We start from the raw sequence: 14,961 nt of genomic DNA, 5'->3' as shown, positions 1-14,961 counted from the left end.
GTCACATTCTTGAGTATGACTACTTGGTCTGATGTTTTCACAATGCGCAGGATGATGTTGTGTTCTCTGAACTCACAAATAGTAGAGCACAAAATATAGGTAGGTAGAGCTACGCACTTTCCTTCGTATCGCTCAATGGACATTCAACACCTGCCCTTTCATTTCACTTCTTACATATGCTACACTTTCTAAGTTGGTGATGACATGGTGCATTTCTCAAGTTTTGTGCTCGCTGTGCAGGATTATATGACGTGGTTCAACTGCAAGTACTTGGGGGAGAAGAGCTGTTCGATAAGCTGCAAACATTTGGAAAGTATTCCAAGACATCTGAAGGCAGCCCTGTTCAGGGAAGTTTTTAATATTTAACGCTGCATTGTTTTTAATACTTGATTGGGAGCCGCCCAGAGTGGCTGGGGAAACTCATTATTATTATTATTATTATTATTATTATTATTATTATTATTATTATTCAGTCATAAATTCCTTAGTTTTCTCTCTCAGGGACAGGCCCAATATTACTTATGGATGCATTCTCTACTTACAGGAGTCAGCTGTTAGGTCTTGACTGTCACAACAACCTCTGCTATCTGTAAGATACATTTTGGAACTCCAGCAGTTGCAGAAGTTGGGGTGACAGAGATCTTGGTGTTTCATTCTACCCTTAGCAAAAGCATTAGCCACACCTACCACTGGCTAGCCGCTTTTAATTCTTCCTAACGAACAAAACTGGGGACATGCCTACTTTGTGCTAGTTTGCCATTATTTAAGGCTCCCATTCATACATTTCCTTGAAGAAGCTTTTTGAAGGACCCTGGGCTGTCAGCTGCTTTCTGCAATAGAGCCTAGCTTTCCAGGTATTTAATCTCCAAAATGATCCTCAGTGCCCTGGGGCCTGGTTATTATTCCCTGAACTGTTTGCTATAAATATTGTTTTAACTTGCTAGACACATGACTTGGGAAACCTCAGGTAATTAATGACCATATGCTTCTGCAGCCATGAAAAGTTCAATGAGGCCTCCTTGGGGATGCGACTCCTCACTTTTCAGAGCCTTTTCTTTTAGACTGTCTCCTTCCTTTCATGCTTCATTGTTAGCCCAATTATGCCTGCAAATGTATTGGGTTACTCCCCAAAAGAGCCATGGGTTTGACAGAAGTTAACGCAGAACAGTACAAATGGCAGAGCAGAGCTGACCAATGAGGCAGTTATGGGTGCACAAGCACCCAAAAAGGATCCTGGACACCTGTTCAAATTAGACTTGAAAGAAGCGTTCTGTTGTAGCCAACTGAAAAGGCTGCTCTGTGTGTGGCTGTGGGGGGCATCCACAATGATTTACCGTATTTTTCGCTCCATAAGACACACTTTTTTCCTCCTAAAAATTAAGGGGAAATGTCTGTGCGTCTTATGGAGTGAATGCCTATGGATGGCAGTGGGATCCCGCTGCAGTCACGAGCGAAGGATCCATGGCTCCCCTTCCTTCCCTCCTCCGTGGCTCGCTTTAAAGCAGCAAAGCGGGAGAGGAGCCGCTTACACGAGAGGAGGCTGCTGGGGTTCCTGTGTTGGGTCCGTCTGGGGGCGTGCTGCCTCCCCGCTCGTCGCTCCTTGAGCACGCACGCTAAAGAAACATACAGCTCCTGTCCCTCTCACTCTGATATACCGGTAGTTTATTAAATAGTTTAGTACAACATTTGATTCAGAATATCCCCCCCCCCCGTTTTCCTCCTTTAAAAACTAGGTGCGTCTTATGGAGCGAAAAATACGGTATCTGGTTTGCAAATGTGCCCAAGAGGATGGGTGACCCCTGCTGTAATAAAATGCCAGCCATTTGCAGCACAGAAACCATAACAACAGTAGCCTAAATTAAGTTATGGGCACATGTTACTGAGATCTCTGTAAATTCCCCAGGAGCACAGGTTGCCCTTCCTTTTTGCCTACCAAGTGAGTCGACCCTGGGCACGCATCTCTGGGAGGGCAGCAGCTCTGCATAAAGCAGCGATGTTTCTCGGGACGTTATTCCTCTTTTATGAGACATTGGGAACAGCATAAAGTGGCTAATCTTTTGATTGTAAATACAAGGAGCGATGTCTTCTTATTTTTAAATACTTTACACGTGGAGGGCAAGAGCTGAAATTCATTTAGCACGTTTGCCTAGGGCCTGGAGGATGACGTTCCCCTAAGTCAAACCACATGTCCTGTTTTGTGTAAAGCAGAAAGGTTTTCCTCGTTGCAATATGGCTAAGCAGATTTACATATAAAGAGGGGCTATTACACACCACGAAGAAAAGGGATAATATACATCAATGTAAAAGCAGAGCACGTTACTAGAACTGTTCAGAGATGTTCACTAAACAGCAAGATGGTGGCCTTGGACCACTAGGGTAGAACGATGATAAACTCCACACAAAAATCTGCTAAAACCCAGCTGGGGGGGGGGGGGTACTAGTCCTTCCAATGGGTTTCTTCTCCTCATATCTTCCACAACCAGCACAGGTGTTCACTAAAATTATCACTAGGCATTTTCTTCCCCCTCCCACCCTCAACAGCCCTTTGGAGGTGAGTTTATCCTGTTGATTCTAACCGTAAGAAGTGGCTGGCTGTGTTGCAGATGTATCCAGTCTTTTCCCCCCGTTTTAGAGAAGAGCGGGGGAAACAGACTCCTTTTTCTTTGATTATGAATGAATGGCGTTCTCTAGGATGGAGTCATTGCCTACAAAATCCCGCAAGTATGCATCTGACAAAGAAGGTTGCTCTTCTTCCGAGTTTTGCACTTCTTGCTTTGCTTCTGCCATTACTGGTTCCTGCGTGTTGGAGTCTTGAATTGAGGGCATCTGGAAGTTGGGCTCGTTGCCTCGTGGTTCGCTGGGTTGCAGAGGAAGCAGGGCCTTGTGGCGCATGAGGCTGTCGTCACTGTTTTGGGCTTCCAGCGAGTTCCTGTGCTTTGCGTTCCGGTTGGCTACTGCATTTGTCTGGTGCTCCTCGAAGCTCAGCGAGAAAGTAACAGTCCCACCGCCAAAACTCACCTTTTGCTTGCACCCATGTGGCTGCTGCTGGTCCACTGGACTTGGCAATGAAAAGGGATTTTCATGGTTGCTTTTACTGCTGATGGACGAGGATGGGGTCGAGGCTGTGGAGCCTCCAAGACTGTTGGACCTCTTGCGGGACACATTGCTGCGCCGCAGCGTAGCCTTGGCAGCCACCTTGAAGGCATGGGCAGCAGTGCTGGAGCGCACCTCCTCAATGGTGTTGCGCGAGGGCTTGAAGAGGATGATGTAGACCTTGTTGAAGAAGATGCAAGCCAGCTGCCCAAAGCTGGCAGCCAGTATAGCGATCACCTCCACCGCCGAGACAAATTTGCCGTAGGTGCTGGCGTAAGCTGGGATAAAAGAGATCCAAACAATGAAGAAGATCAGCATGCTGAAGGTGATGAATTTGGCCTCGTTGAAGTTCTCGGGCAGCTTGCGGGACTTGAAAGCGAAGAAGAAGCAGATAGCGGCCAGGAGGCATGTGTAGCCGATCAAGAAGCCCAGTGCCATCAAGGAGCCCTCGTTGCAGGTGATGAAGATGATCTCGTCCTCCAGTTCATGATTCCGATAGCTGGAAGGGGGAGCCGTATAGAGCCAGATGACACAGATGACTATCTGCACAAAAGTGCACAGGAAGACCAGGAGGAACTGGAGGTTAAGGCCCCACCACTTGCGATGGAGGCTTGTGGGTATCTTGGCCTCAAAGACCAGGAGGACGCGGTTGGTCTTCACCAGGATGCAGGAGATGCAGAGGACAAAGCTGATGCCAAAGGCTGGCTGCCGTAAGCGGCAGTTCCAGTCCTGGGGCTCCCCGATGAAGAAAAGGGAGCTGGAGAAGCAGCAAAGCAAGGAGAAGAGGAGGAGGTAAGAGAGTTCGCGGTTGGTGGCCTTGACGATGGGTGTGTTGCGAAATCTGGTAAAGACCCCTAGGACAAACGATGTGAGGAAGATGCCTAGTATAGCGAAGAGGGTGAGCGCGATCCCAAACGGCTCTGTCCAAGACAAAAATTCTATTTGCTTGGGAATGCAGAACGTGTGGTTTTCGTTGGACCAGAAGTCTTCATCACACCTCTCACAGGCACTAGCATCTGGAAAAGACAAGACACTCTTGAGAGAGAAAGAAAGAAAGAAAGATTTCTGAACCTGAACAGCATGTATGTTGCGTATTGTCTTATCCGCTGCCTGAGAGTTGAGCAACTCTGGCTCATTTTATTTACTTATTAAAGTGATCTAGGGCCCCAGGGCAGGTTACATCAACAAATTACATGAAGCAATGAATAAATATTAAAACACACATGCAATTTTACAAGCTTAAGAACATTAAACATCTGTCAAAATTACAATATAGGGCCTGGCTAAGTCCTTGCATTAGGCTGAGGTGACCTGCAAGGTCTCATTCGTCTTTTTTCTTTGTTTGTGTAATGTTGAGAGGTAGATGGGGGTCTGGTGCAAGACCCCTAAAACATGAGCCCTTGAGGGGTGTCAGGGTTGTAGTTGCCCCTGCAGGCTCTATGCACAGAGGGCCACAACACCTGTATCAGCTAACCTTATCATCATCATCATCATCATCATCATCATCATCATTTTATTAAATTTGTTAGATACTTTATCTTGCCCAATGCAACCTGAAGTGACTTGTGACCAAACAAGCAACCAAACAAAAATAAACAAAAGCCCACATTAAAACGGGGAGGGGGGGGAATTAAGATGATGACCCAATACATTACAAACATTCCATCCACTTCTAAAAGGCCACAGATATACAGAAAAAGGCCAAAGGGACAGGCAGTAGATGATAAGAGGAAAGCTCATTCTTTTACAAGTTATTCCCCTTCCTTAAAAATATGAAGGCAGAAATTCCAAAACAGTTGGAAGGCAGTTCCAGGCCTAGATGGCACTATAGCAGTTGTGATAGGAATTTTATGGTCTAAGATATATGGCAATGTTCATAACCGCATGTACATAGATCAGCACAGAAAGGCCGACCTGGAACCATTTTGATTCCTAGGCTGAGCAAATGTTTTCTCTGCAAGGTCAAACTGGAAGAGCCTCCCCATTGTCTTTTCCTTCACAAATCCTGTCTTAAGGGCGTATCTCTGTTTGAATAGGGTGTGAGCCTGTGACCTGGCCCAGGAACTAAGTATTTATCACTACAAAAGAATGGCCAGGCTTCCCAGGTAATCCAATCAAGTATCCTGCCAGACAGGAGATAAACAACAAGAGAAAAACAACATTCAAATGTTCTGAGGGGTGGTCTTAGGTTACACCCCTTCTGTGATGTATGCATGATGTTTCTGGGGGTGGTCTTGATCTACAGGGTGGCAATTTCAAAAGTCTTTATAAGGCCTTGCACGCCATTTTTCTGGGTCCTCGTCCTCTCCTGCGTGTGAGGGGAGCACCCTGTTGCAACAGATCAATAAAGATCAGGCTTACTAGCTGCTTTGCTTCTCAATATTCTCTGGTTGGCCTCTGTTATTTTCTCCTACCAATAGGGAACCTATGTAAGGACTCTATATGGGCTCTTGGATACCCCATAAGGGAAAAGGGCAAAATTTTGTTTACAACACAGTAAATCAGCATCTACAAATAAATTTCCTCCATACAGAAAACTAGCATGCTAGGGATTGTAACTAGGCTTCTCTCTGACGCACTAGTTTTCTGTCATGTGCTTCCATCATGATGCCCTAGAATGCAGGTTTGCCACCTTAGAACTAGGCCGGAAATGGTACCTGGCTGAGATACAGACAGTTCCAGGGAGCGCCCAGTTTAGCGCAATGTGGGCAGTTTCTCCACACAGGTTAGCAAGCAGAGGAGGGGAAGAAGAAGAAGAAGAAGAAGAAGAAGAAGAAGAAGAAGAAGAAGAAGAAGAAGGAGAAGGAGGAGGAGGAGGAGGAGGAGGAGGAGGAGGAGGAGGAGGAGGAGGAGGAGGAGGAGAAGAAGAAGAAGAAGAAGAAGAAGAAGAAGAAGAAGAAGAAGAAGAGGAGGAGGAAGAAGAAGAAGAAGAGGAAGAAGAAGAAGAAGAAGAAGAAGAAGAAGAAGAAGAAGAAGAAGAAGAAGAAGAAGGAGGAGGAGGAGGAGGAGGAGGAGGAGGAGGAGAAGAAGGAGAAGAAGACGAAGAAGACGAAGAAGAGGAGGAGGAGGAGTACCTACTGAGAAGATCAATAAAAAAGCCAAATTTTGTCCTTGCTCAGGACATATTACCAAGGGGTGAAGGCACTGCAAACAAAGTTTCTAAGAGCTGTGATCTACTATTGATTCTACCACTCAAAACAAACACCTTCCTATTTTGTTGCTGTGACAACTGACTTCCCTCAACGAAGCCATGAAATTCTTCCAGAGGTTCTGCGACAACACTGCTACATCCTCAATTTGCCAAAACCTTTTGACTGTGGGCTCCAGTTTCAACTCCGCCTTGGGACATGTCTCCAAGCAGAAGAGAGCAAAGCATCAATTTCTCCGCATCAGACCATACCTGTCTCATCACTGATCTCCCCGTCAGTGCATTCCACACATTCAAAACAACAAGTAGCTGTCCCCTCGAGAATGCCTTTTCTTCTGCCAGGCGGGCAGTCTTTGCTGCAGTTGGAGAATGGCACCTGAAGGAATTAAAAACAAAGCAACCATGAGCAGAAAGAGGCACAGTCAGGAAGAGGGTGAAAACCTAGATAAAGATTGTTATGTACTGAAGTTCTCATCCTGGGCCAGCAGGGGGATACTGTAGATAGTTATGCAAATGAAGGATCGAAAGTGACGTTCAGTGATTGGATAGTTTTAGAAAGTTGTTACATTAACAAGGTACTGGAGCTCTATATAAGCAGGCTGACTGAGCCCTTCAGTTCAGTTCAGTTCTGGCCTCAGAATAAAGAAGAGCTGTTTGAAGAATCGCTGTGTCGTCTGATATGTTCACCCACAACTTAACAAAGATGCTCTGCTCCAATTCATTCCAGGGACTGAGGTGAGAAACTGAACTTCACCAAGCAGGAACAGGTATGAGACAAAGCCTTCCTGGTGAAGGCTCTTACACACAGGGGGTTGATAGCAGGCCTGCCAGCTACTAGATGCCACTGTCTGTGGTGGCGGCGCCTCCTCTTTTCCACTGAGGGAGAGGACAGTTGGAGGCTGTACAGCCACTTCTCTTCCACTGCCAACCATTCACCTGAGCAAATTGGCAAGGGAGCAGCAACGCTGACCCCGAGCAGCAGCAGAAAGGGGAGAGATAGGAGATGGCGAAATTGGCATCAGAAATAAGAGAGCAAAAAGAAGAAATGCTTGAACGGAGACCCTTTTCTGATTATCAGAGAAAATATTACAGTGGTACCTCGCAAGACGAATGCCTCGCAAGACGGAAAACTCGCAAGACGAAAGGGTTTTTCGTTTTTTGAGCTGCTTCGCAAGACGATTTTCCCTATGGGCTTGCTTCGCAAGATGGAAACGTCTTGCAAGTTTGTTTCCTTTTTCTTAACACCGTTAATACAGTTGCGACTTGACTTCGAGGAGCAACACATAGCACGCGGTGTGGTAGCCTTTATGAGGTTTTTGAAGACTTTGGTGATTTTTGAAGCTTTTCCAAAACTTTCCCGACACCGTGCTTCGCAAGACGAAAAAATCGCAAGACGACAAAGCTCGCGGAACGAATTAATTTCGTCTTGCGAGGCACCACTGTATAGTCAAATGAAATGGAAGGCAGGACTTGAAGCAAAGGAATGAGATTGATAAAGGAATGTAATGTAGGACAGATGTTTTAGAGAAATATTACCTTTAGGGCAGTAGATTAATTATCTGAATAGAAACATCATGGGAGGAAGGGCAGGAAGCCAAAATCTTAAGGGAACACTGCATTGAAATTGGATTGAATTTGTTAAACTGTTTGAAAACCAATAAAAATTTACGTTCAGAAAAAAGGAGAATCCGTGGCGGCTGCTCTTTGCATTTATTGCCCCTTGCTTCACCAGGCAAGCAAGTAGCTACCGCTCTTTTATTTTTATTCTTTTATTCCATTCTATTAAAGCGATTTATGTACTGCTTAACTGCAATCATCTCTAAGCAGTGTGCAAGAAATACAATATAGAATATTGGTTAAGTGGCAAAGGCTCTAAGAAAGGAGTGGCAGCTGCCCATGTCACCAGCTCCGTCCCTCCGTGCGGACGATGTGAGGTTGATGCTGCTGCTTTTGCAGGTGGCAGCACCAAGGAGGGCCCCCCTAGTCCTTACCACTAACTGGAGAGAGGAGGCAGGAGACAGTGTCTGCTGCTGCTTCTCCTGGGACACTGTGGTCCTTGCAGCTGCTTCAAAGGATGGGTTGGTGACAGAAAGATTGTCATGGGGGACTCTAGAGAGGTATAACCATATTGTGGGCTGGGGTGTGAGCCAGGCATTAAGAGTCCCAAATTGACTTGAAAAATGATAAAATGCAAGGGTGATCTTTGTGCCGCTGAGGGCTTAGAATCTGCTTTATCTGTCAGTATCTAACACGGTAATGGGTTGTTTCTCATTGCCAGCGGCAAGAAATTTCCATGGTGGTGTAGATCTCAAAGGCAGCATTGTGCTGATATGCACAACAGCTGTTGCCCCAACTTACCTTTGCGTCAGAGAGCGAACAAGCGAACAAGAATCCATGCAGTGCATCACCCCAGCAATCCTTGCTGCCCGGCATTGCAGGGAACTGCCACACACGATCTAATGGCAGATTTCTGCACGTATACCAAACAGCCACAAGGTGGAAGCAGAAATCAAAACTGACTTTCAAAACAGTGGTCTGGGGCTGAATGTTGCTTAGCATTTGAACAATTTCATGGAGTGGCCTTTCCCCCTCAGGAACCACAACAATTTGCCAGCTGTGGTCTCATCCAGACCTGCACTTGTCTTGTGCCTAGAAAGCACGAGTCCAAACAGTTTCCTGCTTGTCCCACACTTTCTAGGGACAGGTCTGTCCAAGCAGTTATGCCCTTGTCTTCTTCTTCTTCAACCGCCCTATACCCCCAGGTCTCAGGGTGGTTTGCAGAATAAAATCAAAATATAAAACCACAAAACCCAAAATAAAAATACGGTAAAAACAACAACCCAATGACCTGCTTTCTCCTGGAAAACCTGCTCTTTAGCGATCAATCGGAACAAACTTCAATCCACTTGATAGACATTTGCTCCAACTCAGTGGTAAAGATCGGGTTTCGCCAGGGCAAAGCAACAGAGAAAGGGCAAGTCTGGATGAGCCCTATGTATAACAACTTAGGAGCAATTTAATCAACTACTAAATGACGAGGCAACAGCAGCTTTAGGCTGTGTGGTGGCGCTGTGGGTAAAAGCCTCAGCGCCTAGGGCTTGCCGATCGAAAGGTCGGCGGTTCGAATCCCCGCGGTGGGGTGCGCTCCCACTGCTCGGTCCCAGCGCCTGCCAACCTAGCAGTTCGAAAGCACCCCCGGGTGCAAGTAGATAAATAGGGACCGCTTACCAGCGGGAAGGTAAACGGCGTTTCCGTGTGCTGCGCTGGCTCGCCAGATGCAGCTTTGTCACGCTGGCCACGTGACCCGGAAGTGTCTGCGGACAGCGCTGGCCCCCGGCCTCTTGAGTGAGATGGGCGCACAACCCCAGAGTCTGTCAAGACTGGCCCGTACGGGCAGGGGTACCTTTACCTTTACCTTTTAAATCTGTATGCCTTCCTTTGAAAGCATTGCTGGCGCTCAGAGGTAGGAAGGGCCCTCCAAAAAGCTCAATGCATTTGTGATTCTAGCACCAGGCACAGGGCTGGGAGATCAATGGAAAGGAGCGGGACAAAAAGGGCTTATAGCAACAGGAGGGATCTCAGGGAGGCAAGCGCAGGGCACAGCCAGCTCCGTCCGCTAACTCCTCACTGCCGCCCCTCAGCAGCTGCCACCTGAGGCAGATGCCTCATGTTGTTTAATGGCAGTGTTCCCCAATAATCGCATACCCCTTTTGAGAATTTAGTCTTACAGGCACAGTTTTAATAATGCTATTTTATCTTTGGATTGTTTTCTGCAGCTAGAAAGACTATGATAAAGTAAAATAAAGAGTTCTGCCATCTACCTATGGAACCCTCAAGGGTACATATACCACACTTTGGGAAATGCTGCTATACAGCATTCAAAATGGCAACACCTGCACTATGATTCGGAGGACAGGAACTGATACCAGGCACACTTTGCCTGCTGCTCACCCACATAAAACCAGGCAGCGGTAACAAAAACGATGCATTTCCCCCCCCTTCTGTGCAGCAGGACCCAAGAAAACAGAACCTTGCCATTGGCTATGGGAAAGAATTTCAGCCCCAAAAGATCTGTGGACCTTGTGGGAAAGGTTGATAAATATTAATGTTAGTTTGGGGTGGCTGGTGTCTCTTACCTCCTTGGAGAACCCACTCCACAGAATCTTGTTCTCATTGATAAACAGCCTCTCTCCTTTCTTGGCATAAACATTATAGTGTCCAACTTCCTCAAAGACAATGGAGCCGTCCTCTGGTGACAGGTGCCAATTGATGATGGAGTAATTCCCTATCAGGCCCCCAGATTCATCAAAATCCACTTGCTCTCCCATGTTGTTTGTGAAGTTCAAGTGCCGCAGGTGCTTCAGTACCTATGGAGAAGGATACAGATATAGGCTGAATCAGGCCATCACTGATACTGGCATCTTTTGACGGACCAACCCTGCTGTGCCAAAATCAAGAGCCATTAAAATGCCTGAAGTTAGGTAGAAACAGAAATGGCAGCTGGTGCTGCTGAAACGTTTACTTGTCAAATGCTTGGGTTGTTTTATACATCCTTTTGCAAATGGGTGTGAGATGATATTCCTGCATTGCAAAGGGGTTGGACTAGACTGGGGTTTCCCAAACTTGAGTCTCCAGATGTTTTGGACTACAACTCCCACCATCCCTAGCTAGCAGAACCAGTGGTCATGGATGATGGGAACTGTAGTCAAAAACAGCTGGAGACTCATGTTTTAGAAACTCTTGACTAGATGACCCTTGTGACCCTTTCCAATTCTATGATCCCCCCCCCAATTAAAATAAACCTCTTATTTTTGAGAAGGGAGAGGGGGCTATAGATGCTGGGGGAAGACTTATTAGATACACTTGACTAGCCTCTCTTGAACTGGAAATGACACCTTTGTCAGGGAGTTTTCAGGGACCAGGGATATTCAGTTCTGCCAGGAAGCATAGGATTTGTAGTTTTCTCTGCCTCCCAATTTTTTTCTTTTCACTTTAATCTTCTCAGAGGTATTTGGGGTGGGGAAAGGGCTGGTAGTGGAAGGGTGTGAGATAAAAGAATGTGTTTGGTTGAGAGAGTTCAGTTGGTAGCACATGAGACTCTTAATCCCAGAGCTGTGAGTCTGAGCCTCATGTTGGGCAAAAGATTCCTGCATTGCAGAGGGTTCGACTAGATGACTCTTGTAGTCCCTTCCCTTTCAACTCTATGGTTCTAAATGCCTTAAAAAAAACACCTCTCAAGTCTTTTCAAGTATTTTCATGGAATGCTTGAAAATGAACGCAAACACATACTTTTTTTTTTAAGTGAGCTAAGTTGTGTGCTGATTTTTTTTAATTAAAAAAACCCAAAATGTGCTTATGCCAGCTTTCAGTTTTAAGAACTTCCAAGATGTCTCACACCATTAAAATGTAGTATCAAGATAAAAACAGTAGCAGAACAGTAAAACCTGAGCAGAACAAAACAAAACAACAGTACTTGTCAAAAACTAGTAGATTAAAACCAGCTTAAAATGGCAAATTGGTGAGCCTGGTTAAATGAAAAAGTCTTTGTCTGGTGTTAAAAGAACGTTGAGAAGAAAAATAGTACACACAGGGTACCACAATTGAAAAAGCACCACAACAAATTTGTTTCATGTGGTCTGAGGGCTGACTTCACACACACACACACACTTATAAAAACAAGTACCAGCTGCTCAAAGTGGCTTAAAATGCTACTCTTATCATTCACATTGAAAATTCAGTTGCAAAAGAGTTATATGATGTGTTGATGTGCTGTCCCAACTAGAAATATTGTAGTGGCTATTGACATGGGCCAAAAGGGACGACTATCTGTTCCTGCAAACAATGTCCCTGAGAGCCTTCTAGAAACATGGCAGGTGTGGGATGGGGGCAGCCATGATTTTTCCAGTACAAGGTTCCTGGTTGGGGCAGAACACCTTCATGTGCCATTATTCTCCAGTCACATTTTCAACACACATGTGACATGACCGGAGTTGCACTTTTTAGCTGCTCCATGTGGTAAAGTTAGTGCCTGTGGTTTTTGTTTTGTTTTAGATCTCAGACCAGCTTGTATTCTTAGTAGTTAAAAATAAGCACGCCATATGTGTGCAGGTTTTGGGTGTGTGTGTGGGTAAATCCGCATGGAAATTGAACAGGACATATGAACACATGTAAAAGGGACACAGTCTGCCTCAGGACTGACCCATCTAACCTTAATGATTACTGTATCCAGACAGACTTGTGCAAAAAGGCAGTCCTTTAGATCGGTTGCTTAATTTCTGTGAAACAGGGTAATGTTAGATACAAGGCCTGTAATAACTTAGTCCAAAAAAAGTTAAGAATTTAACAAACAAAAATACCGTTTTCTTAAACGTCATGGTAGCTATTCAGAGAACAGTTTTCAAAGAGAAAGGTGAAAAACTAACCATACTATAGTGACTTTAAACACAGTGGTGCTGGTTTTCCCTGATGTATTCCAAGCCACAGAGGGGACACGGAAGTCTTCACCCAATGTGCTTTACCTGACTTGCTTCTCTGCACTTGCAACCCTCCACCCCAAATCGTATTCAGTGATGCGGCCATCGACACGTGCGCAGGGGATGCCTCAAATGTCCACCCACTCAGCTTACAGTGGTGCCCCGCAAAACGAAAATAATCCGTTCTGCGGGAGCCTTCGTCTTGCAGGGATTTTCATCTTGCGGAGCTCCGCTATCAGCCGATCAGCTGATAAGCGGTAAAACAGCTGATAAGCAGCTTAGCGGCTTTTAGCGCTTAGCGGATAAGCGGCAATTTAGAGATAAGGAGCTTAGCGCCTTTCAGAAAAGGCAAAAAAAAAAAAGGGAGACCACGGGAAAAAATTTGTTTTGCGAGTAAGCCCCATAGAAAAAAACGTCTTGCGAAGCAGAAAAAATGTCGGAAAGCCCTTTCGTCTTGCGCATTTTTCGTTTAGCGGGGCATTCGTCTAGCGGGGTACCACTGTAATTGCGGCTTACATTTTTCAAATTGGATGGAAGCTGGTTTGAGAGAAAAGGCATCAAACAGCAGTATTTCTCAAGAAACTATAGGATATACCGTATTTTTCGCTCTATAACACGCACCCGACCATAACACGCACGTAGTTTTTAGAGGAGGAAAATCAGTAGGCATGCCACCCGTAGACATTCCCTCCATAACACGCACAGACATTTCCCCTTACTTTTTAGGAGGAAAAAAGTGAGTGTTATGGTGCAAAAAATACAGTAGATGGATTGTGACTAACGTTCATGTGCACTTGAGATCTAAATTGCCCTTCTTCTTAGACGGTCATCCAAAAGCTTTACTTTTCTGGTTTATCACCACAGCAGTTATTGACGCTGGGCTTCAGCAAATGATTTAATTAGACAGAGCCTATATGATATTGAGTGTCAGAATAATTTGGCCACAATAAGGACATTTTGTCCATGGTATGATTATTTTCCACCTAGTCATTTTGATACATCGGCACCCTATTTGCAAAATTTAACAATTCCAGTACACAGATGTGCTTTCACTTATGCAAGATTACATATACTGCCTTCAGCTGTACTTGAGGGTCGATTTCAAAAAAATCTGCTTATGTCCACGTGGAGAAGGCAGTATTGAATCAACAGCTCATGTGCTTCTAGCTTGCACTCTTTGTAAAGATTTGAGGTTATTACCCCTCTATTATTGTCCACTCCTGGTTGCTCAACCATTGCTACTGTGCTCTTCCCTCTAGCAGATCAAGATAACCAGGTGACAGCAAAAACTGCAAAAAAATTAGCAGGGGCAATTAGAGTAAGATCTACTCTTTGATTATTGATGTAAACCTCCAGTTTTTACCTCTATCTTCAGTACATTGTGTTTTGTTTTATTGCTATGGCTAGTGGCTGATGCAAATAAAGATTCTTCTACTTTTTCTTCTTCATATGCACTTGGCTTCAAATAGCAAGGTGGGAACGCACTGGAACCTGAGTAAGGGCTAATGTGTTCACAGCCTGAAACTAGCATGATGAGCGTTCTAGAAATTGCTGTGGTTTACTGATGAGATTACCATGAAAGTTTTTAAAAAGTGTTTTGTGGAACTGGTCTCTTATGCAGTATATTGGATATGTTCATGTAGGTAAGCGCAGGTAATTTTTATCTGTAAGCCACCTTGAATCCTTGTCAGTGAAAAAGGCAGGGTATAAATAAATATAAATATAAATATAAATATAAATATAAATATAAATATAAATATAAATATAAATATAAATATAAATATAAATATAATAATTAATAATAGGTGCACAACTTTGTCTCTCAAAGCAGACGGGTGCCAACAAATGTGATGGGACAAGATGACAAGACATTTGCTCGGCCTTTTGGGTATAGCAAACCTAACTATTATCGGCTGTTACAGTTCTAATTCAACTTCTACTTGCACCCAGTGCACACAAAGCAAATAAACTGAAAAAGCAACAGAGATATGGCTCTGAACCCCAATACCTGATGAAGAGCTGTGTGAGAGCCGAAAACCTTGTGACTTTTTAAAAAAAGGATTCTCTTATTAAAGATACTAGTTTCTACTACAGTGGTACCTCGGGTTACATACGCTTCAGGTTACATACGCTTCAGGTTACAGACTCTGCTAACCCAGAAATATTACCTTGGGTTAAGAACTTTGCTTCAGGATGAAAACAGAAATTGCGCAGCGGCAGCGGGAGGCCCCATTAGCTAAAGTGGTG

The 14,961-nt window shown here is 44.8% G+C and overlaps 1 protein-coding gene across 1 annotated transcript in view; it reads right to left on the bottom strand.

Moving 5' to 3' along the window:
- Window positions 1–433: 433 nt before the first annotated feature.
- CASR (calcium sensing receptor) overlaps window positions 434–14,961 on the bottom strand; it is a 53,600-nt gene continuing 39,072 nt past the window's right edge. Inside the window, exons 5-7 of the mRNA XM_053370274.1 lie at window positions 10,378–10,608; window positions 6,494–6,617; window positions 434–4,109 (exon numbers count right to left, since the gene is read on the bottom strand). Of these exons, the coding sequence (XP_053226249.1) occupies window positions 2,668–4,109; window positions 6,494–6,617; window positions 10,378–10,608 (1,797 nt within the window). The 3' untranslated portion in view covers window positions 434–2,667. The remainder of the gene's footprint in view (window positions 4,110–6,493; window positions 6,618–10,377; window positions 10,609–14,961) is intronic.

This window comes from Podarcis raffonei, chromosome 17, assembly GCF_027172205.1.
Source record: "Podarcis raffonei isolate rPodRaf1 chromosome 17, rPodRaf1.pri, whole genome shotgun sequence".
In the NCBI taxonomy this organism is placed as follows: domain Eukaryota; kingdom Metazoa; phylum Chordata; class Lepidosauria; order Squamata; family Lacertidae; genus Podarcis; species Podarcis raffonei.
This window is presented reverse-complemented; position numbering and strand designations above follow the sequence as displayed.